Source organism: Cetorhinus maximus, chromosome 22 (assembly GCF_964194155.1).
Source record: "Cetorhinus maximus chromosome 22, sCetMax3.hap1.1, whole genome shotgun sequence".
NCBI classification, from domain to species: Eukaryota; Metazoa; Chordata; class Chondrichthyes; order Lamniformes; family Cetorhinidae; genus Cetorhinus; species Cetorhinus maximus.
Genome location: NC_135900.1, coordinates 70646939 through 70670620, shown reverse-complemented (window position 1 = coordinate 70670620; position 23682 = coordinate 70646939). Strand labels below are relative to the sequence as shown.

Here is a 23682-nt window from a genome sequence, read left to right as displayed (position 1 = left end):
GAGCATTCACTTCACAATCTGCCACACTGTTAATCAGCCTGCAAATCGTTCCACCACCACAGCCAATTCTCTCCAAGGGAAGAATGAAGATACAACAATAATATCTAATGATTTGAATGTGTCAACTCACAAAAGGGCAGGGCCTGTGGATGTCAGAAGAGGGCACTCTGATTTTACTCCTGCCTAATTCATGATCTCTGTAGAAGGTTGTTCTCTAAGAGACATGTGGATCAAATCTAAATCTGCCTGTATGTTTAAGATTGACAAAGCTGGAGAGCCCCCAATGAACTCTTCCTTTCTTCTAAACTTCAGATGTGAATGAATGTCAAAGTGGAAGCCACGACTGTCACTGCTCAGCCTCCTGTTTCAATAGCCCCGGCTCTTTCCAATGTGTGTGTAAAGCTGGACATAGTGGAGATGGAAGGAATTGTACAGGTAATTGACACTGAATCATTCCAGGGGTAAAGGTCAGGTGAGAGTGACTGCCCTTGACATCAAGACAACATTTGACCAAGTATGGCATTAAGGAGCCCGAGCAAAACTGGAGTAAATGGGAATCGGAGGAAAACTCGCCACTGATCCCAGACTGCTAAGGGAGGCAAGGGTGGAGATTGCAGGGCCTCTGACCCAAAAATTTTAATTCCTCTCTGGCCATGGGGGAGGTCCCAGAGGATTGGAGAACAGCTAATGTGGTTCCGCTGTTTAAGAAGGGTTGTAGAGATAAGCCAGGGAACTACTGACCAGTGAATCTCACGTCAGTGGTGGGGAAACTATTGGCGAAAATTCTGAAGGAGAGAATCTACCTCCACTTGGAGAGGCAAGGTTTGATCAGGGATAGTCAGCATGGCTTTGTCAGAGGGAGGTCATGCCTAACAAATTTGATTGAATTTTTTGAGGAGGTGACCAGGTGTGTAGATGAGGGTAGTGCAGTTGATGTAGTTTATATGGATTTCAGCAAAGCCTTTGACAAGGTCCCACATGGGAGACTTATAATGAAGGCAAATGCACATAGGATACAGGGTAATTTGATAAGGTGGATTCAAAATTGGCTTGGTTTTAGGAGACAGAGGATGATGACAGAAGGCTGCTTTAGTGACTGGAAGCCAGCGTCCAGTGGCATACCACAAGGATCTGTACTGGGTCCCCTATTATTTGTCATTTATATAAAGGACATAGATGACTATGTGGGGGGGTAGGATTAGTAAGTTTGCAGGCGACACAAAGATTGGTCAGGTGGTTAACAGTGAGGTTGAGTGTCTTGGGCTACAGGAAGATATAGACGGGATGGTCAAATGGGCAGATAAGTGGCAGATGGAATTTAACCCTGAAAAGTGTGAGGTGATACATTTTGGTAGGAATAATTTGACAAGGAAGTATTCATTGAACGGCATGACACTAGGAAGTTCTGAGGAACAAAGGGACCTTGGTGTGTGTGTCCATAGATCTCTGAAGGTGAAGGGGCATGTTAGTGGGTGGTGAAAAAGGCATATGGGACACTTGCCTTGATCAATCGAGGCATTGGTTACAAAAGTAGGGAGGTCATGTTGGAGTTGTATAGAAACTTGGTGAGGCCACAGCTGGAGTACTGTGTGCAGTTCTGGTCACCACATTATAGGAAGGATGTGATTGCGCTGGAGGGGGTGTAGAGGAAATTCACCAGGATGTTGCCTGGGATGAAACATTTAAGTTATGAAGAGAGGTTGGATAGACTTGGGTTGTTTTCATTGGAGCTGAGAAGACAGGGGCGACCTGATCGAGGTGTACAAGATTATGAGGGGCATGGACAGGGTGGATAGGGAGCAGCTGTTCCCCTTAGTTGAAGGGTCAGTCATGAGGGGACACAGGTTCAAGGTGAGGGGCAGGAGGTTTAGGAGGATGTGAGGAAAAACCTTTTTACCCAAAGGGTGGTGACGGCCTGGAATGCGCTGGCTGGGAGGGTGGTGGAGGCGGGTTGCCTCACATCCTTTAAAAAGTATCTGGATGAGCACTTGGCACATCATAATATTCAAGGTTATGGGCCAAGTGCTGGTAAATGGGATTAGTTAGGTAGGTCAGGTGTTTCTCACGTGTCGGTGGAGACTCGATGGGCCAAAGGGCCTCTTCTGCACTGTGTGATTCTGTGATTCTGGTCATAGTCATACCTAGCACAAAGGAATCTGGTTATGGTGGTTGAAGGTCAATCATCCCAGTTCCCGGACATCACTGCAGGAGTTCCTCAGGGTAGTGTCATAGGCCCAATCATCTTCAGTTGCTTCATCAATGACCTTCCTTCCATCATAAGGACAGACGTGGGGACGTTCGTTAATGATTGCACAATGTCCAGCACCATTCACGACGACTCAGACACTGAAGCAGTTCATGTCCAAATGCAGCAAAACCTGGACAATATCCAGGCTTGGGCTGACAAGTGGCAAGTAACATTCACCCCACACAAGTGCCAGGCAATGACCACCTCCAACAAGAGAGAATGTAACTATCGCCCCTTGACATTGAAGAGCATTACCATCGCTGAATTCCCCACTATCAACATCCTAGGGATTATCATTGACTAGAAACTGAACTGGACCAGCCATATTAATACTGTGGCTACGAGAGCAGGTCAGAGGCTAGGAATCCTGCGGCAAGTAACTCACCTCCTGACTGCCCACGCCTGTCCACCATGTACAAGGCACAAGTCAGGAGTGTGATAGAATCCTCTCCACTTGCCTGGATGAGTGCAGCTCCAGCAACACTCAAGAAGCTCGACATCATCCAGGATAAAGCAGCCGCTGGATTGGCACCACATCCACAAAAATACACTACCCCCACCACCGATGCACAGGAGCAGCAGTCTGTATCATCTACAAGATGCACTGCAGGAAATGACCAAGCCTCCTTAAACAGTATCTTCAAAACCCACGACCACTACCATCCAGAAGGACAAGGGCAGTAGATACATGGGAACACCAACACCTGGAAGTTTCTCTCCAAGCCACACACCATCCTGACTTGGAAATATATCATTGTTCCTTCACTGCCACCAAGTCAAAATCCTGCAACTAGCTCCCTAACAACACTGTAGGTGTACCTACACCATATGGACTACAGTGGTTCAAAAAGGCAGCTCACCTTCACCTTCTCAAGGGCAAATAGGGATGGGCAATAAATGCTGGCCCAGTCAGTGATGCCCACACCCCAGAAATGCATAAAGAAACCCAAAAATCATCCCATTTCCATCTCCATTTGTTGGATCATGTCACAAGTTCTCTTCCTGAAGGCAGGTCTCTGGCCCATTGTCTGCTGATGCTTCCTCCTGAGGGGTTTTCTTGGCAGTTTTTGTCAGTGGTGGTTTGTCATTGCCTTCCACTCTGGGCCAGGGCGAGGAGACAGGTCCCAAGTCTACCTCAGCCGGAATGGGAATCGAATCTGTGCTGATGGCGACATTCTGAACCATACACTAACTATCCATCCAACTGAGCTAATTGGATTCCCATACTTCAGCATAAATCATTCCATGTCCATTTTTCTTCTATGGATGTTCTTTTTCATTTGTAATCCCAACATCTGGGAGTTTATTCCAGCCTGGAATGGGAGTATCATCCAGACGCCTCTTGGTCAATGTGACAAAGCTGTTCACTGCCGGAACCAACTGAGCCTTTAAAGGGTGCCTGTAGTGATAATTATGAAATGTTGGGGATTGAGGAGATTTGTCTCATCCCTGAAATGCCTGTGACCCCCTCAACATTGATTCCAAATACAAAATAAAACATTTTGGTGAATCAGGAAGTGGAGAGGCTGAGCAATAAATTCATAAATAACACAAACTTTTATACAAGTTCAAATTTGGAAAGTAAATTGTCCAATGTAGCTGATCACACTATAAGCAAAGAAAATGATGGTTTGACGTGTGTCCTGTGTCCTATCCTCATCCAATTCCCACCCACTGTCCCTCCTTTACTCGGTTACAGCTCTACACCCAGTTCCTCATCAGATTATCTATTCTTTATGGACAGCATCAACAGTGAGTGACAGCAGGCTGGATTTTCAAGGGGGCATCATGACAGAGTCCGATTCTACTTTCACACAATCCACAAGTGTTAATTAGGGTCGTCACTGTTAGAAGTGGACATTTTGTGATTTTGACTGCCGGGAATCTCAGTTTAAGATTATAGTCTTTCCAGTGATTGGCAAATGCCGCTGAGGAGGGAAGAAAATTGGGAATATATTCATGGGAAGAAACATGCAGCAGCTATATATTTTAACGTACTATTCACCTGCACCGTGATTTTGGCTAAACCACCCGCAACCATTTTGCATCTGCAGTTATTGACATGTGTCTCAACAATTCGTGTGGACCCAATGCCTCCTGTATCCAGCAGGACGGAAGCTTCAGATGCTCCTGTGTGACTGGCTACACCTGGAATGGATCTGTCTGTACAGGTGTGTGACGGGAATCATTGAATCCATTGGGGAATGAACTGAAGTTACTGCTTCCAAACAGGACTAGAGATTTTGTCAAGTTACAATCCAGACTACCGCAGGGATAGTTTCAGGGTATGAGTTATGCAGTACGTATTCCTGGTGAAGAAATGAATTGATAAGTTTAACAACAGACTATGATTTCCCTGACAATAAGACATCCTACTAACACTTATTGCTGAGCCTAAGACATGGAAAGTGACTCATTGGGTCAGGAGTTGGAGGGTGTCCAGAATTGTTGAACAGTTCCCAGACTGATGTGGGATTGGGAGTAAATTATTTAGCTTCTTTTCCACTGCCAAAGAACTCTAGAACCGCATAGCCAGGGGCCAGAGAGAATGATCACAGAACATTCTCCTGCCTATCTCTCTCTTATCTGTCTCCTCTCTCTCAGTCTGTCTCGCTCATCACCCTCCCTCTTGGTATTTAGAAGTATATAAATATTTAAAACCTGCTATAAAATGTTAAGAGTATTTAAAATTTATAACATCTTTAAAAAGTGTCATAACAATTTGAAGATATTTAAAATCAGAATCACCTGCTATTGAGCTGAAGACTGACCTCAAGGGACGGTTATTCAGCTCCTGAGGTCAATGGTGGCTGTGGCTTCACTAGCAATGTGCCACGCTGGATGATGTCCTGTTTATCCCGATGCTAGGCTCTGTTACAGGAAGAAGAGGAAGTTCTTGCTGCAGCCACGAAACTAGCTGAGCTTGATTCTCTTTGTGCAGTCAGCGGAGAACACCATCGCTTTGCCGCTGACTGCAACATCCCGGCCATAGTTACTGGATTGGATAGTTACTGACCTGTGGAAAAACAGCCTTTCTTTCACATCCATGTTTGATTCTCTCCCTATGATTTTCATGTGAGTTTCTCGCCTCAGTGTTTCAGAGATTGGTCTTTAATTCCTTGAGCATCAGGAAAACCTGGCAGCGTTGTCTCCCCATCCACTCCTGAATAAATTGGCTCATTGCTGATGTTATAGTTGTACAGGTATCCAAGAGATCTCTTCAGAATTTCCTCAGGATAGTGTCCTAGGCCCAACCCATCAATGCTTCATCAATGATCTTCTGTCATAAGGTCAGAAGCAGGGATGTTCGCTGATGATTGCATAATGTTCAGTGCCTTTCATGACCCCTCAGATACTGAAGCAGTCCATGTGAAATGCAGCAAGACGTGGACAATATCCAGACTTGGGCTGACAAGTGGCAAATAACATTCGCGCCACACAAATGCCTGGCAGTGACCATCTCCAGCAACAGAGAATCTAACCATTGCTCCTTGACATTCAATAGCATTCCCATCACTGAATCTCCCACCATCAACATCCAGGGAGTTACCATTGACCAGAAATGGAACTGGACTAGCCATATAAATACTGTGGCTACAAGAGCAGGTCAGAGGCTGGGAATCCTGCAGAGAGTAACTCACCTCCTAACTCCCCAAAGCCTGTCCACCATCTACAAGGCACAAGGCAGGTGTGTGATGGAATAATCTCCACATGCCTGGATGAATGCAGCTCCAACAACACTCAAGAAGCTCAACACCATCCAGGACAAAGCAGCCTGCTTGATTGGCACCCCTTCCACAAACATTCACCCCTTCCACCACTGACACACAGTAGCAGCAGTGTGTACCATCAACAAGATGTACTGCAGGAACTCACCAAGGCCTCCTTCAACAGCACCTTCTAAACTCATGACCACTACCATCTGGAAGGACAAGGACAGCAGACACATGGGAACACCACCACCTGGAAGCTCCCCTCCAATCCACTTACCATCCTGACTCGGAAACATATCGCCGTTCCTTCACTGTCACTGGGTCAAAATCCTGGAACTCCCTCCCTCACAACACTGTGGGTGTAGCTGCACCACATGGACTGCAGCGGTTCAAGGAGGCAGCTCACCACCACCTTAAAAGGGCAATTAAGGATTGGCAATAAATGCTATCTTTGCCAATGATGCCCACATCCCATGAAGGAATAAAAAAATGCACCACACAAAGGTCTATTCTTCATATCCCAGCCTGGACTATTCGTTTTTTATAAGAGTCATTTGGTTCAATCCTAAATCTGGATGTCTGCAAAAAAGTTTAAGATTCACAAAGCTGGGGAGCCTCCAATGAACTCTGCCTTTCTTCCAAACTTCAGATGTGAATGAATGTGAAAGTGGAAGCCACGACTGTCACAGCTCAGCCTCCTGTTTCAACAGCCCCGGCTCTTTCCAATGTGTGTGTAAGGCTGGACATACTGGAGATGGAAGGAGTTGTACAGGTAACTGACACTGAATTGGCCTGGGGGTAACCATTGTCATTTCCATCTTTATTCTTTGGATATTCTTTTTTATCTGTATCCCTTAAGCCTGAAGTCTGTTCCAGTCTGGAATGGGGATCGTATCTAGAAGCCCCTTGGTATATGTGATGTCACTGCTTACTGCCTGAACCAACTGAATTACTAGGAGGATCCCTTCTGTGATAATAATAACATGCTGGGGAGTCAGCAGATTTGCCTCCTCCCTGAAGTATGTCTGACTGACTCAATATTGATTCCAGATACAAAAAATAATTTTTTGTTTAATCAGGAAGTGGGGAAGCTGAGCAATAAATAGGTACACTACTCAAATTTTTACACAAATTCAGTTTCAAAATAAATTGCTCAGTGTAGCTGAGTCCACTGTCAAAAAACACTGACTGTTAAAAATCTGCCCTGTATTCTATTCTTGTCCAGTTGCCTCTCACTGTCCTGTCCTGTCCTGCTAAAGCTGCTTACCTTTATTCAGTTACAACACCCCAGAACCTCATTGAAATATCTATTCTTCATGGGACAGCATCAACAGTGAAAGACAAATGGTTGGTTTGTCTAGTGGGCATTATCACAGAGTCTAATTCTGCTCTCACACAATACACAAGGGCAAACTTTCATCGGGACTGTCACGGTTAGAAGTGGACATTTTGTGAATTATCCCTCTGGAGCCTAGGATCGCTGTAGATAATTGTTGGCTTTCCAGTGATCAGCAAATTCCACAGAGTAGGGAAGACAATTGGTAAAATAACTATGGGGAATGAAAACGTACCAGTTACATAATTTTGGGATGTTATGCACCTGCACTGTGATTTTGTCTAAACCACCCGCATTCATTATATACCTGCAGTTATTGACATGTGTCTCAACAATCCGTGTGGACCCAATGCCTCCTGTACCCAGCAGGTCGGAAGCTTCAGATGCTCCTGTGTGACTGGCTATACCTGGAGTGGATCTGTCTGTACAGGTGTGTGACAGGAATCATTGAACCCATTGGGAATGAACTGAAGTTACTGCTTCCAAATAGGACTGGAGATTTTGTCAATTCCATACCAGACTGGGACAGGGGTGGGATCACGATGTGAGTTCAGGAGTTTGCTTTGCAGGTTAAGAAATGAATTGATAGATTTATCATTGACTATGATTCCCTTCTAAATGAGACACCTCATTTGTGAGTCTAAGACATGGACAGTGACTCGCTGGGTGAGGAGTTGGAGGGTGTCTACAAATTGTTGAACTGTACCCAGCATGGCCTGGGGAGGGGGTAATTTCTTTACCTCCTTTTCCCAGTGCCTTGGAATCCTGGATTCCCATACATGGGCTTGATCGACACTGAGCACAAATGAGGTGGAAACTGGGATGGATGTCATCACTGCAGCAGTAGCTGCTGATTTAAATGGTTAAGGTCTTGGAGGGAGCATTCACATCACGACCTGTCAGACTGTTAATCAGCCTGCAAATCATTCCACAACCACACACAGTTCTCTCCAAGTTAAGAGTGAAGATACGACAATAATAACCCACTGATTTGAATGTGTCAACCCAGAAAAGGGCAGAACCTGTGGATGTCAGAAGAGGCACGCTGTGATTTTACTCCTCCCTAATTCAGGATCTCCAAGAGACATGTGGTTCAAGCATAAATGTGGGTGTATGTAGAAAGATTATGACTCACAAAACTGGGTATTCTCTAATGAACTCTTCCTTTCTTCTAAACTTCAGATGTGAATGAATGTGAAAGTGGAAGCCATGACTGTCACAGCTCAGCCTCCTGTTTCAACAGCCCCGGCTCTTTCCAATGTGTGTGTAAGGCTGGACATACTGGAGATGGAAGGAATTGTACAGGTAACCAACACTGAGTCTTCCTAGGGCGTAACTCATCCTAGTTCCATCTTTATTACTTTGATGTTCTTTTTAATTTTTGTTCCCAATGTCTGAGAGTTTGTTTAAGCCTAGAATGGAGATCGTATTCGAAGCCTCTTGGTCTATGTGGCAACTGCACACATTGTTTGAACTGACTGACTCATTGGGAGGATGTCTTTCCGTGATAATTATAAAATGTTGGGGAGCAGGGAGCTATGTTTGACCCATGAAGCATGTGTAAGTGCCTCAAAAGTGATTACAGAATACAATGTTGAACACTTTGCCAAGTCAGAAAGTGGGGAGGCTGAGCAATACATTCATACACAACTTAAACTTTTATGCAAGTTCTAAGTTGGAAAATAAATTGCCCTACGTAGCTGAACCCGCTGTAAAAAAAAACAATGGTTAAAATTCTGCCTGCGTCCTATCCTCGTCCAGTTGCCTTACACTATCCTAACCTGAACCTGCTCATTCTTACTCAGTTACAGCCCCAGCCCCAGTACCTCATTGAATTTTCTCTTCTTCATGGGGCAGCTTCAACAGTGAGTGACAAGCAGGCTGGTGTTTCAAGGTGACATTATGATAGTCCAATTCCGCTCTCGTAAGTACACAAGTAGAACTTACAAGTTGGTTGTCACAGTTAGAAGAGGGAATTCTGTGTTGTCATTGTTATGCTGGCATTGTCAGTCCCTAGAATTGAGGATGACATGTTCCAGGTTTCATGATATGTGTCCCCCAGGTGATTCTGCAGGCCAGTCCTTGAGCCACAGGTGATTGAGCAGAGAGGACAACATTTGCCCTGGGATTCTCAAGTCAGGGTTCTGCTCTCTCTCCATCCGCTTTCATCGCTTCTCCGCAGGAGCGCCTATGTGATCAGTTTCTGCCTATGTTGCACATGTTGGATAAGGTGCTGTTCGCATGGTGTAACTTGTGGCAAGTGGTCTTCCACTCACCGATGTCAATATGTCCCCTTTTCACTGGCACCTTCAGAGTGTCCTTAAGCCATTTTCCTGTCCTCCTTGAGATTGAGTGGAATCCTTGAGTTGTGAAAAGAGGGTCTGCTTCGGAAGCCGATTATTTGACATGCAGATGCAGTGTCCAGACCAGTGGAGCTGACTTCACATGATCGTGATTGTGATGCGGGAGGAGTTGGCTTCAATGAGGTTGCTGGAGTTTGTTCGCCTGTCTTCCCACTTGACTTTGAGAAGGGTGGTGACAACAAGAGCAATGTGGACTGGAGGTTTTGTCCCTCTATGAGATCTCTAATGTCGAGGACCCAGTTGCACAATGTTTGGAAGGCTGTGTTGGTGCAGGTGATTCTATGTTGGATCTCCTTTTCTATGGCGACCTTTTGAGAAAGATAAGTGTTCACTAACTTGAAAAGTCTACCAAACAATAATAATAGCTGGAGGTGTAGGTTCATGTCTGGGTGAGGGCTGGTGGAGGATTTTGATCTTGATGATGATCTTTGTCACTTGACGAGCCCGAGAAAAGTGTCTGGAACAATGCTAGAGTTCTTCATGGACTTTATTGATCTGTCAAAGGCCTTTGACTCCATCAACCGCAAAACCCTTTAGAATGTCCTCCAGAGACTTGGAAATTTGTTACTATTCTGCAACTCCAGCACAACGGTATGACAGCTGTCATTGGCAATGTATTGGTGACTGAGTCCTTTTGTATCCGGACGGGCATCAAACAAGACTGTGATAGAAACATAGAAAATAGGAGCAGGAGTAGGTCATTTGTCCCTTCGAGCCTGCTCTGCCAACCCATATGATCATGGCTGATCCTCTATCCCAACACCGTACTCCCGCACTCTCCCCATACCCATTGACACCTTTAGAGTCTCGAAATCTATCTATTTCCTTCTTGTCAGTGACTTAGCCTCCACTGCCTCCTGTGGTAGAGAATTCCACAGCTTCACCACCCTCTGAGTGAAGAGGTTTCTCCTCCTTTCAGTCCTAAATGGTCTACCCTGTATCCTGAGACTGTGACCCTTGCTCTAGACCCCCCCCTCCCCATCCAGAGGAAACATCATCCCTGCATCCAGTCTGTCCATCCCTGTCAGAATTTTATATATCTCAATGAGATCTTCTCTCATTCTTCTAAACTCCAGTGAGTACAGGCCTAGTTGACCCAATCTCTCCGCATACGACGATCCTGCCATCCCAGGAACCAGTCTGGTGAACCTTTGCTGCACTCCCTCTATGGCAAGTATACCCTTCCTTAGGTAAGGAGGCCAAAACTGCACACAATACTCTAGGTGTGGTCTCACCAAGGCCCTGCACAGCTGCACTAAGACATCCTTGCTCCTGTACTCAAGTCCTCTTGCAATGAAAGCCAACATACCATTTGTCGTCTTGACTGCTTGCTGCACCTGCATGCTTGCTTTCAGTGGTTGGTGTACAAGGACACCCAGGCCCCTTTGTACATCAACATTTTCCAATCTATCACCGTTTAAATAATACTCTGCCATTCTGTTTTCCCTACCATCCCCCTCATCCTGTCAATGAACAATAAAAGGGTTAGTTTTTATCCCATTGCTGTTAGTTGGTGCTCTGCATTTGCACTTTGAAGCAATTCACCATACATGAAGTATTTTGAGGTGTTTCTCAAAATTGTGGTACTGCACATTGCTGTGTAACCCTCTTTGTGTTTTACAACATTTTTTTTTACCTCATACTGGTGGTATGTTCTGCAAAAATGTATATATCCCACTTCCACAAGAGAGAAGGGTAACTGTCAGGGCTGGGGTGTGCGGGACCTAACTACCTAGCTAATGAAACAGCAATAAAGTGCCATTTAAACGTTGATAGCAGTATTAATGCAAGTAAATATCATCTCAGGACAGGAAGAATAGGGAGGTCACTTATTAATCGGAAGGTACGAGTCTAGGTGGGGTAGAGGAACAAAGAGATCTTGGAGCACAAATACATCAATCACTAAGTATGCGCCATAGGTTAGCAAGGGCATAAAAATAAACGAGCGCTGGTCTTTATTTCCAGACAGATAGAATTGAAAAGTAAGGAAGTTAGACTAAACCTGTGTCAATCCTTGGTTGGACCACATTGAGAACACTGCATGCAGTTCTGGTCACCATATTATAAAAAGGATATAGAGGCACTGGAGAAGGTGCAGGGAAGATTTACAAGGATGATCCCAGAAATCAGTGGGTTTACATATCAGGAAATGATTTCAAAATAATGGGCAAAAGGAGTAAATGTGATGTGAGGAAAATCTTTTTCACCCAGAGGGTGGTTGGAGTCTGGAACAAACTTCCTGAAAGGTTGGTGGAGGCAGGTTCGATCAAGGTATTCAAAAGGGAAGTGGATTGCTACCTGAATAGAGAGAATGTGCAAGGTTACGGGGATAAATCAGGGGAGTGGGACTAGGTGGAATGCTCTTTCAGAGAGCCAGTGCAGACTCGATGGGCCGAATGGCCTCCTGCACTGTAAAGATACTGTGAAAGTGGATAGCTTCACACTTATCCACGTTTTACTGCATCTGCTATGCGTTTGCCCACTCACTCAACCTGTCTAAATCGCCTTGAAGCCTCTTAACACCCTCCTCATCGCTCACATTCCCACCAAGTTTTATGTTGTCAGCAAACTTGGAAATATTACATTTGGTTCCCTCATCCAAATCATTCATACATATTGTGAATAGCTGGGGCCCAAGCACTGATCCCTGCGGTATCTCACTAGTCACCACCCCGCCACCCCAAAAAAGACCCATTTATTCCTACTCTCTGTTTCCTGTCTGCTAACCAATTCTCAGTCCATGCCAACATAGTACCCCCAATCCCATGTGCTTTAATTTTGCATACTAACCTCTCATGTGGGACTTTATCAAAAGCTTTCTGGAAAATACACCACATCCATTGGTTCTCCCTTACCTGTTTTGCTAGATACGTCCTCAAAAAACTCCAGTAGGTTTGTCAAACATGATTTCCCTTTCATAAATCCATGTCAACTTTGTCTAGTCCCGTTGATATTTTCTAAGTGTTCTGTTATCACGTCCTTTATAATAGTCTCTAACATTTTCCCTACTACTGATATTAGGTTAATGGGTCTGTAATTCGCCATATTCTTCCTCCCTCCTTTTTAAATAGTGGGGTTACATTTGCCACCTTCCAATCAGCCGGGACTGTTCCAGAGTCTACTGAATTCTGGAAGATGACAACCAATGCATCCACTATTTCTATGGCCACCTCCTTTAGTACCCTGGGATGTAGATTATCAGGCCCTAAGGATTTATCGGCTTTCAGTCCCATTAATTTCTCCAACACTATTGTTTCAGTAATACTAATTTCTTTCAATTCCTCCTTCTCACTAGACCCTTGATTGTGCCAACTTTCTTCACTAACTACCTCAGCCTGGTCATTCGTGACCAACTTCCAAACGGAGTCATGATGGAGTTTCAACTCGACACCAAACTTTTGACATCAATAGGCAGAAAGCCAAGACTAAGAAGACCCTCACCCCTCCCCCACAATCCCCAGCATACCCATGATTTATATTACGAGCGCAAGGTTTCCTAAGATGGTTATGTTTTAAACTGTCTCTTTTAATTGAGGGTAAAATGTAGCATGCCACCTCCTGCTAGTTTTGACCAGCAATAAGCCAAAATGAGCTGCTTGCCATGGGTACCAGGGGCCTGGGTCAAGTCCTATTGAAACCCTAGTGTCAGATTTAACACATGAATACAAAAGGAGATGCAGCTGTTCTTGCTGCTTGCAGACTTTTTTTATTCATTGGATGTGAGCATTGCTGGCTAGGCCAGCATTTATTGGCCATCCCTAATTGCCCTTGTTCAGAGAGCATTTAAAAGCCAACCATGTTGCTGTAGGTCTGGAGTCACATATAGGCCAGATGAGGTAAGGACAGCAGATTTCCTTTCTTAAAGGACATTAATGAACCAGATGGGTTTTTATGACGAATTGGTAATTTTTGTGGTCATCATCAGACTTTTAATTGCAGATCTTTATTGAATTCAAATTTCACCATCTGCCATGGCGATATATGAACCCGGGTCCCCGGAGCATTGCCCTGGTTTATGGAATACTAGCCCAGTCTCAGTATGCCACCCCTTCTGACTCAGTGATCAGAGAGAGAGGGAGGGATGGAGAGAGAAGGAAGAAAACAGCAGCTGCTACGAATAGCAGTAAATGTACGAGGGAGCACATCTCTGGTTGAAGAGACGGGACCAATAGAAATGTATGGACATTGGAAGATTTGCCTTGGTGTGACTGGGAGAGGGGCTTTGCTGCCAGAAGTTAGTTTGGAAATGAAGACTGAGGGAAATGACTTATGACGGACATTAGTCATTACAACTCAGCGAAATAGCAAGAAGTGAGCCTGTTGGAAACTGGGAGTAACTTTAGTTCCTGTAAAGACTGCAATTATGCAGAGAATGCAGTGCAACAGAGCAAAAACCTGGCTTGTTCCTTCAAATGGATAGGTAAAAGCTAGCCTGAATTCTCTGTCAGCTGATGGATCTTAGGCATGGTCCTGTCCTTTGTTGGTCTGGATGTGTTCCCTCTTGATGCTCTAAAATTATACTGTATTAAATACCCCTTATCAGAAACCTAGAGGGGGAATAGGCCCAGATTTGCACTGTGTGGTAGCGGGTGTGAAAAAAGTCGTTTTATCCGCGGCCGCCGTGATGGGTTTTCGCGTTGTATCATCCAATTCCCAGTGCACCCCGCCTCATTAATAATGCACTTATGGAAAGCATGCCACATCACTGAAGGGCCGGCCTCTGGTTTACCCGCTCTGCCATCACCTCAGGCCTTAAGTAAACCGGGTGCCATATTACTCTCCCTGCACAGAGATAGCTCTCTCTGATGGATCAGAAGCTGTCACAAAGTCATGGCTGCCAAAGGGAGGAAACATGCTGCCCCAAAATTTAGCAATGCCTCCCTTGGGCACCTACTGGACGCAGTGGAGGCCCAGCATGAAGTCCTTTACCACCGCTCTGGGTGAAGACCAGCAAACAAAGTTACTAATCCAGCATGGGAGACGGTGGCAGCAGTGGTTATTGCCAACACCCTGCAAAAGAGGACAGCCACTCAATGCTGAAAGAGGATGAATGATCTCCTCCATTCCACCAGGGTAAGTCACTCTTCTCATCACTCTCAACTCACACACTCTCAAACCCATCACACATTCACCGGGATCTCACTCATTGCCAGTTTAGGGGACATCACCATTCACTCTCTCACACACCTTCATCTGTCCTGCGGATCGTGTCCTCATCCCTTCCATGGCACCACCCACACATGCCAGGCATCATAAGACCATAAGAGACCATAAAATATAGGAGCAGAAATTAGGCCATTCGGCCCATCGAGTCTGCTCCGCCATTCAATCATGGCTGATAAGTTTCTCAACCCCATTCTCCCGCCTTCTCCCCGTAACCTTTGATCCCCTTACCAATCAAGAACCTATCTATCTTGGTCTTAAATACACTCAACGACCTGGCCTCCACAGCCTTCTGTGGCAATGAATTCCATAGGTTCACCATTCTCTGGCTAAAGAAGTTTCTCCTCATCTCTGTTCTAAAAGGTCTTCCCTTTACTCTGAGGCTGTGCCCTCAGGTCCTGGTCTCTCCTACTAACGGAAACATCTTCCCCATGTCCATTCTATCCAGGCCTTTCAGTATTCTGTAAGTTTCAATCAGATCCCCCCTCATCCTTCTAAATTCCATCGAGTATAGAACCAGAGTCCTCAAACGTTCCTCATATGTTAAGCCTTTCATTCCTGGGATCGTTCTCGTGAACCTACTCTGGACCCTCTCCAGGGCCAGCACATCCCTCTTGAGATACGGGGCCCAAAATTGCTCACAATATTCTAAATGTGGTCTGACCAGAGCCTTTTAAAGCCTCAGCAGCACATCCCTGCTTTTATATTCTAGTCCTCTCAAAATAAATGCCAACTTTGCATCCTTCTCATCTGGCCTGGCAAGCGCCCTGCTTACATTCTCTATCTGTATTCATGCAGGACAAGCTGCGCACAACAAAAGGGAGAGGTCGGAGACTGATGGAGGAATGCCCAACATCAAGGTCCTCACAGATTTTGAGAATAGAGTCATCCAGCTGGCCCACGACATTCTGGACCATCCCTGTGCTGATAGTGAGGCTGGCAGAGCTCAACCAAGTGAGGATCCAGCAGAGCAACATCCATCAAACAACTATGCTGTAAGTGAGGTCTCCTGTTCCATGCACTAATTATCCCTCCTTGCTTTCACAGGCACACCTGGGAAGCAGCCGAGGGAGTCCACGAGCCAAGTCCTGGACTCAAGCCCCAAAGACATCTCAGAAGATGACACCTTAATTGAAGACCTGTCACAGTGCTCACCCACACCCTCGGCCATCGCAGGGGCACATACCTTGGTGGGACCTAGTTCTAGAGTAGCCTCAGGGTCTCAATCTGGTGAGCACATCGCACTGCCTGATCCATAGAAGGCAGCGGCACGGACTTCCCAGGTTACTGGCATTCGGAGGGCTGCTGGAGGCCTGAAATCTGCTGAGTCCGAGTCAGATGAGGAGCCGCTGGACTCGGTCGTACCTCTGTTGCTGAAGCTGCAAAGGCAAGCTCGGTAATATCAGGAAGAGATGTCTGCTGCAATCCTCAGATTGCAAGGCACAATTGTGGAGTCTATCCGCATTCAGTCTGAGGTGATGGCACCGGCATGCCAATGTACCGAGGTCAATACTGATGGCAGGATGGCGGCCGCCATGGAGACCTTGGCCCAGGACAACGGTCCTGCACTGTTGCGCAGGCTGAACTCGATGACGTCACAGTTGCCCTCCAACAGTATCAACGTGAGAGGGGTGCAGGGCATCTCAATCTCAATCCAGCTTCCCCTTCTCCTCAAGGAGTCAGCCAGGGGCCCTCAGGCACCCATAGGGAGGAGGATCAGCAGGTGCATACCTCAGGGCCATCCACTCAGGTGACTCCGGGAGTGCCGGGCCCATCCAAATCCTCTCTTCCTGTGACCCTATCGGCTCCAGCTCCTCAGGCAGATGAGGGTGGCACTGGCACACAGCGGGAATCCAAAAGCAGGCCGGGGCCCTCCAGGTCTAGGCCCACCAGCGGACGTCCACCAAGGTCATCACAGATAGGGAGTAGCAGTCAGCAGGTTGCCTCCACCTCCGCTGCGGATGTAGAGGGAGTACCAAGACATAGCAGTAGTGTTAAGAAAGTTAAGAAGATGTAGTTGCACAGCCTGGGCACGGGTATTAAACCACTTGTACATACTGTTCATTATTGTAAATAAAATCCCAAGTATGTCTCCTTCCCTATGGCTTGTTCTGATGAGCAGTGTTCGTGTCACTCAGATGTGAAACCTTGGTCCCTGCACAAGATAACGGTAGGTGTCTCAGTCCAGGGCCTCTTCCCTGTGCAGTGTGTAACCTTCAGACCAAAGTGATGGTCTGGCTTCATACTCACTGGACACATTACTGATGCCTGCACTTCGACAGTGCTCGCCATTTTTGCTAGAATGTCGTGGTCAGGTGTCACTGAGTTCCGACATCCTCTCTGTGTGCTCTCAGCACCTTTTGAGGTGGGGCTGGCCCCCCATCACTTCAGCATCTGCGACTAGTGAAAGTGTGCTCATGAAGGTTGCTGAAGGCTGACAAAGGATCAGGTGCATTTAAAGTTTCATGGCTGTGTCTCCATGATATAACCCTGATCACAGGGAACAAGCGAGCTGCCCTCAGCAGGACAGGAGTCAGAAATTAACAGAGGCAATGTGAAGATCTATGGAGTGCCCTCACTGCATGTCACCATCACCCTGGAATCTAACGACTGTTAAGGCCTCCGCTGCATCTCCATGACATGAGCCTGAACACTGAGGGTATGTGCACCACCATCAGCCACACAGGAGCCAAACATTCACAGATGCAAGGTAAGGATGTCAGAACGGTCCTTATTGCATCTCGACATCATCCTCCACAAATCTTGCGGTTATGAGGACCTCCCGAGTGCGCCTGCCTCGCCTGGCCAGTGCGATGGCCTCACCACCGGCATCCTCGACTTCGAGGACCTAATCATTATCATCCCCTTTGATGCTGCCCTCATCAGAGGAGATGTGCAGCTTTTCCATCTCCTCCTTAGCCAGGTCCTCCCCCCGTTGCAGTGCCAGGCTCTGTAGCGCAGCAAGTGACGATGATGTGCGATACCCTCTGGGGACTGTATTGCAGTGCTCCACCAGACCTGTCGAGGCACCAGAACCTCATTTTCAAAACGCCTATCATTTGCTCCACCAAAGTCCGGGCCTCGGCATGAGTCTTGTTACACCGTCGCTCTGCTGCAGTATGAGGCCACAGCACGGGTGTCATCAGCCACGTCCTCTGTGTGTAGCCTTTGTCCCCAAGGAGCCAACCCTGCAGCCTCACTGGACTCTGGAAGATGTCAGGGATCTGAGACCTGCTGAGCATGTAGGAGACATGGACAGTCCCTGGGAATCGTGAGCAGACGTGTAGGATGCATTTGTGGTGGTCGCACATGAGCTGAACATTCAGCAGGTGGATGCCCTTGCGGCTGACATAGTTGACTGCTTGGTGTCACGGAGATCTAAGTGCCACGTGAGTACAGTGGATGGCATCTGTGAAAAACCAGAGATCTGCGCAGGTACCAGTGCTCTTGCTTCCTGGCTTTCCTGATCCTGGGCGAAATGCACAAAGCTCTGTGCCTTCGCAAAGATGGTGTCCGTGACCTCCTGGATGCACATTTTTTTTAAAATTCAGTTATGGGATGTGAACTTTGCTGACTAGGCCAGCATTTATTACCATCTCATATTGCTCTTGAGAAGGTGGTGGTGAGCTGCCTTCTTGAACTGCTACAGTCCATGTGGCGTAGGTACACCCACAGTGCTGTTAGAGAGGGAGTTCCAGGATTTTGTTCCAGCGTCAGTGAAGGAACAACAACATATTTCCAAGTCAGGATGGTGAATGGCTTGGTGGGGAGCTTCTAGATGATGGTGTTCCCATATATTTTCTGCCCTTGTCCTTCTAGATGGTAGCAGAGGTGGGTTTGTAAGGTGCTGCATGAGGAGGCTTGGTGAGTTTATGAAGTGAGTAGAGGTTTGTGAGATGCCGCACAGGTCACGTGCGGAGCCCTGGAAGGAGTATAAAAATTGAGCGCCGTAGTCACTTTAATGGCCACTGGCATCAGATGCCCTCTATGTCCCCATATGCCAAGTCCTGCAGCACCTGGCAGATGTGACCGACCAGTTCGCTAGACATGAGCAGTCTTCGGTGACACTGGTTCTAGTCACCTGCAGGAATGACAAGCGCCGTCTATAGACCCTGGGTCTAATGAGGTGCCTATGAGCAACGGCTCTCTGTGGATCTTCAGTGACTTGTGCAGCAGGCCCTGCTGCCCCTTCATCTTGGGGGAGGTGCTCCTCCCTTTACCAAGTCAGGTGCCTTCACCCCACTCTCCTCTTCTTCTCTGATCTCTGTAAGCAATGAGGGCACACAGTTGAATCACCAGGTTCCATGTTCCTAATGTTCTCCTCCTGCAGCATCAAAGAGAGAGATGCCTGGGTTAGCATATGTGTCCTAAGAACCTCTCTTGGTTAAGTTTTAAGGCCCCTTCACACATACAGGAGAGTGCTGGCCACCACTAGGATGGCCAGTGTTCAGCGTACACTTTGGCTGTCCGAAACCCCATCCATCTCCACCCCAGTCTACTTGGCCGATTGGCGGCAGCTTCAGCCACTGGACTGCATGCTGTGCTCTCAGCTCAGGCACAGGCATTCTCCTAACCTGCACTGCAAGACCGCGCTCTTAGCTTGAACCATAACGGATACTGTCCAAGCCTTAATAAAGACATTACAAAGGGCTGTGAATGCCCCACCAATGACTGCGCCATGGCCATGTTTCGCAAGGGGATTCTACAATTTGCCCAGTCGGCCCCTAAAATGCACATAAATCTGCAGTCTGTGCCCGAGGGGTGAAAGGTTCTGGAGCGTTTGATGGCACTTTTGTGCTTTTCATTGCTTGAGTGGGCAGAAAAGTTTCAGAGGCCCAACTCCAAGCATGTCAATGGAGCTGCAGCTAAACAGTCTCAGCTACGGAAGAATTCTTACATTTGACAAGCTTTTCCAAGTGTATGGCCGCATCTCCCACACCCCCTCCCCAGCATGTGCTTGTGTGCTTTCTTCGGCCTGTGCTGCCTAGCCTCCCACTTCACCGGCCTAACCCGTACTGGAGCCCTTGCACCAGCACCACGCTGAAAGCCAGCCAGAAAAAAGCAACTTGCCTGTGCCCCCAGCGAATGTGCGATGTCTCTTCCTCGATGCCCTATGGGCAATGCTCATGAGCGCTGTGCAAGGTTGTGTGCACTCAACTCCAAGTTCCCCTTGAAGTTCATCTCGCCAGGTGCACATCGCATATGTACAGTTGTGAAACACGGTGTGCAAACATGACCAGATGATCCACTGTGGGGGGATGATTCCAGTGAACAGGACTTATAATAAGATGCTAAAGTATTGAAATTAGCTTCCTGATGTGCAGGAAACACGACTCACCATTGACTAGTGGAGTGGGCAATCGCAAGCTGGTTTCACGACAGTGTGAAATCAATTTTTGGTCTTCTTGCCATATTGTCCCTCGCCTGCACGCCACCAACGGGACCGGATGATCCTGCCCTGGTTTCTGTCAGGTGACCAGAGTTTTTAATTGTTCTCACAATTGGTCTCTGACGACGTGGCCATTAACAACCAATGGGCTCTGAGCTTCATTCATGTCGTTGTAATAGAATAGGGTTCTTCTCACATCCATTCTTTGGGATAACACTCTGAAGCCAAAAAGTCTGCAAGAAGTATTGAAAACTAGGTTCTTTAATTATTTGAAAAAGGACAGCCATTAATTCACAGGAAAGGTCACACAAACATATGAATTAGGAGCCATTCGGCCCGTCAAGCCTGCTCCACCATTCAATAAGATCATGGCTGATCTGACTGTGGCCTTAGCTCCACATTCTGCCCATTCCCAATAACCTTTGGCAGTTCAGAAGGATTCTGGCAAAGATTTTGTTGGCAATAGAGAGGAGGGAGATTCCTTTATGATTGTCACGAGGTTGGTGAAGGCATCTTTGTATTCTTACAGGATGGTTCCTTGCTTGCACATAGACTGAAAGAGTTCATTGAGCTTCTTGACCAGGCATTGACCTCCAGCCTTGTAGACCTCAGCTGCGATAGCATCAAGTCCTAGAGCTTTGCCGCTAACCAGGAGTTTGTGTTCATAATTTCTAACAGTGTGGGAGGATCATCAAGAGAGCAGTTGATGGCAACCTGTGGCAGACGGTTGATTGCTTCTTCATTGATGAATGAAGGCCAATTGAGGATATGGTCAAAGTGCACTGCCCGTATTTCTAGAATTTGGGCTTTCTCTGTGAGCAGGAGAACCAGGAGACTGGGGCCAGAAAAACAGATTTCAAAGCATCATAGAATCTCTTCCAGTCTTTGTGGTTTGCATATGGAGTTCATCTGCTTTCTGATTCAGCCAAGTGTCTTGCATCTCTCAGAGCTTGCATTGAACAGTTCTGCGGTTGTTTTAGTAGGTGTCGTGCTTGGATGGCAATGACTTGTCATTGAGGTAAACCCTGTAGAGGCGATGTTTCTCCTCCAGTAGTTTCTGGGTTACCTCGTTGTTTTCATGAACCAATTTTGATGCTTTTGTGAGGTAGAGCCAAGGGCCTCTAGAGCAGTGGAGTACATTGTAGCTTTGAAGGTCACCTAGTAATTCTCAATGCAGTGATTGTCCATTTTCACCGTACACAAGTGACTCTCAAGTTTCCCTGAGAGAGATTCCTTCAAGCCTGTTTTGAGACTTGAGACATTGAGATGCTTCTGGGCCTTCATGCCCTGGGTGCATCTAGGGGGATCAATCTTGATGTTTAGCTTTGAAATGATAAGTCAGTCCAGAAATCATGGCTTTTGTTACACACACATACTGCCTGTTCCTCTGCCTGGTGATGGCTTAGTCGATTAGACGCCATTGCATAGAAAAAGGGTGCATCCAAGATGTCTAGGAAGGCAAAAACTGTGTTGATCATTAAGAGCTCATGCTCAGCACACATCTTCAGCAAGAGGAGGCTGTTGCTGTTACAGCTGCCAATCCGGTTTTTTCTAATGACCTCTTCCCATGCCTGGTAATGTGCACCAACTCTTGCATTGAAGTTACCAAGAATGACAAGCTTGTTTGACTTGGGCACAACAGAAATCAAGGAGTGGAGATTAGCATAGAATTTGTCCTTAACTTCATCAGGGTTGGTCATGGTAGGGGTGCACACACCGATGGGAGTTGCTTGCCTGTTGCCAGCCAGGGCACCATCAGATGATCATTAACATCCTTGGAAAGGCAAGTCAACTTATTGACAAGGTGGTTTGGGACAGCAAAGCCTACACAAGCTGTTCTTCTATTCCATAGCCTCTCCGAAAGAATGTGTAACCAGCACTGAGTTCCTTGATCAGACCCTCCTCGGGTCAACGAGTCTCACTGAAGGCGGTGGTCTGGACATTGTATCTGGCCAGATCTCTACCAACAAGAGCAGTTCTTCCCTCAGGTCTGTTGCCTGTTGCATCGTCGATGAGAGTGCGCACGTTCCATATGCAAATGGTTTCTGGTGTCACTTTTACTTTCCTTTTTGAGGTTGACTTACAGCTGTGTCGATGTAAGTCAATCATCGACTTACATCATTGTCGATGGTGTGGCATACTGGGCAGAGAGGTGGAGCAGACAACATTTAAGGAAACTTTTCTCATACTAGGGAGTTGAGCAGTGTGGTCCTGACAAGAGCTGCTCAGTTGTTCAGGGGGCTGAGGAGTTCCACTTCTTCCTTCCAGTGAGAAATGACCCTATGGCCTGAGTCACCTATGTGCAGGTTCATGGTTAAAGTTCCCAGTGAGTCCACACCTGCTGCTCCATTGCTCGCTCATCGCCACAGGACTTGTGACAGATAGATGATAGAAAGATGATGAACATGACTTGCGTGTGAATTGGATTGCAGTGAGGGAGAGTTGCGCATCATCAGTCTCACTCTCTCACCCTGATCTTTCTTGATCTTGTGGCAAGACGAGTCAAGACGGCTGGAGATAGATCTGGATAGAGTGGCTGACCAGGACGTGTGGGTGACCAGGACATGTGGGTGATCAAGGCATCTTCTGTGTCTTGTTGAGCTCTGTGTTCCCCCAAATTGCGCTGACCCACCTTCAGGACCATTGCATCTTCGATTGATCACATCCTCTTAGTCCACCAGAATCAGTCTTTGCATGCCAGGGTAGAGAAATCCCCAAGTCACCAAGGATAAGAGACCTGATGGTTACCCTCATATGGTTTGGCCTGCCCATCAAAGCAGTTCACCAGGTATTACAAAGAGCCAAAGCCGTCTTCACCAATTCATGTTTTCTTTCACTTCGCTCACCCTCTAATTCACTGTTGTTCATTTTTTACGCTGCTTTCAGATGTCAATGAGTGTGTGAATCCAGTGATGAATCGGTGTGACCCAAACGCTCACTGCCTGAACTCCAATGGTTCCTTCCGCTGTGAGTGCAAATCCTATTACAGAGGGAATGGGACACACTGCGAAGGTAAGGAGCAGAGCACGGATCCCAACCTCTTCTCTCACTGATGTACTGGCCTAAAGATCCATGGGGTAGATTTCCACCTTTACTGCCTGGTAGGAAGGGGAATCCGGCAGCTCCTGACTTTTCCTCTGCTAGATTTTCTTCACTGCTCTCCAGCCAGGTGATGCTTAAAGCCCTGCAGTAAAGACAGAAATTTACTCCCACCGAGTGGAAGACTATTGAAAGCTAATGTGTTAGTCACAGGGCTCATTCGGAGCAATGGATGATTTTGTTGGTTGTGTTAATGGACGAGTAAATCAGAGACTGATCAGAGATCTACCATGGCAGTTTGAGGATTTTAATTGCAATTGAGAAAAAAAGAATCTGGAAATAAAAAAAACAGGATAAGTTAAAGTGAGCATTAAGTTGTTGGATTGTTGTAAACCTCTATTGGCTCATTCCTGTTCTGTAGAGAAAGAACC

The 23682-nt window shown here is 46.7% G+C and overlaps 1 protein-coding gene across 1 annotated transcript in view; it reads left to right on the top strand.

The window, feature by feature from the left end:
• Positions 1-23682, top strand: part of LOC144696332 (uncharacterized) — a 187064-nt gene that overhangs the window by 90057 nt on the left and 73325 nt on the right. The window contains exon 17 of the mRNA XM_078567548.1: positions 23099-23224. Within this exon, the coding sequence (XP_078423674.1) occupies positions 23099-23224 (126 nt within the window). The remainder of the gene's footprint in view (positions 1-23098; positions 23225-23682) is intronic.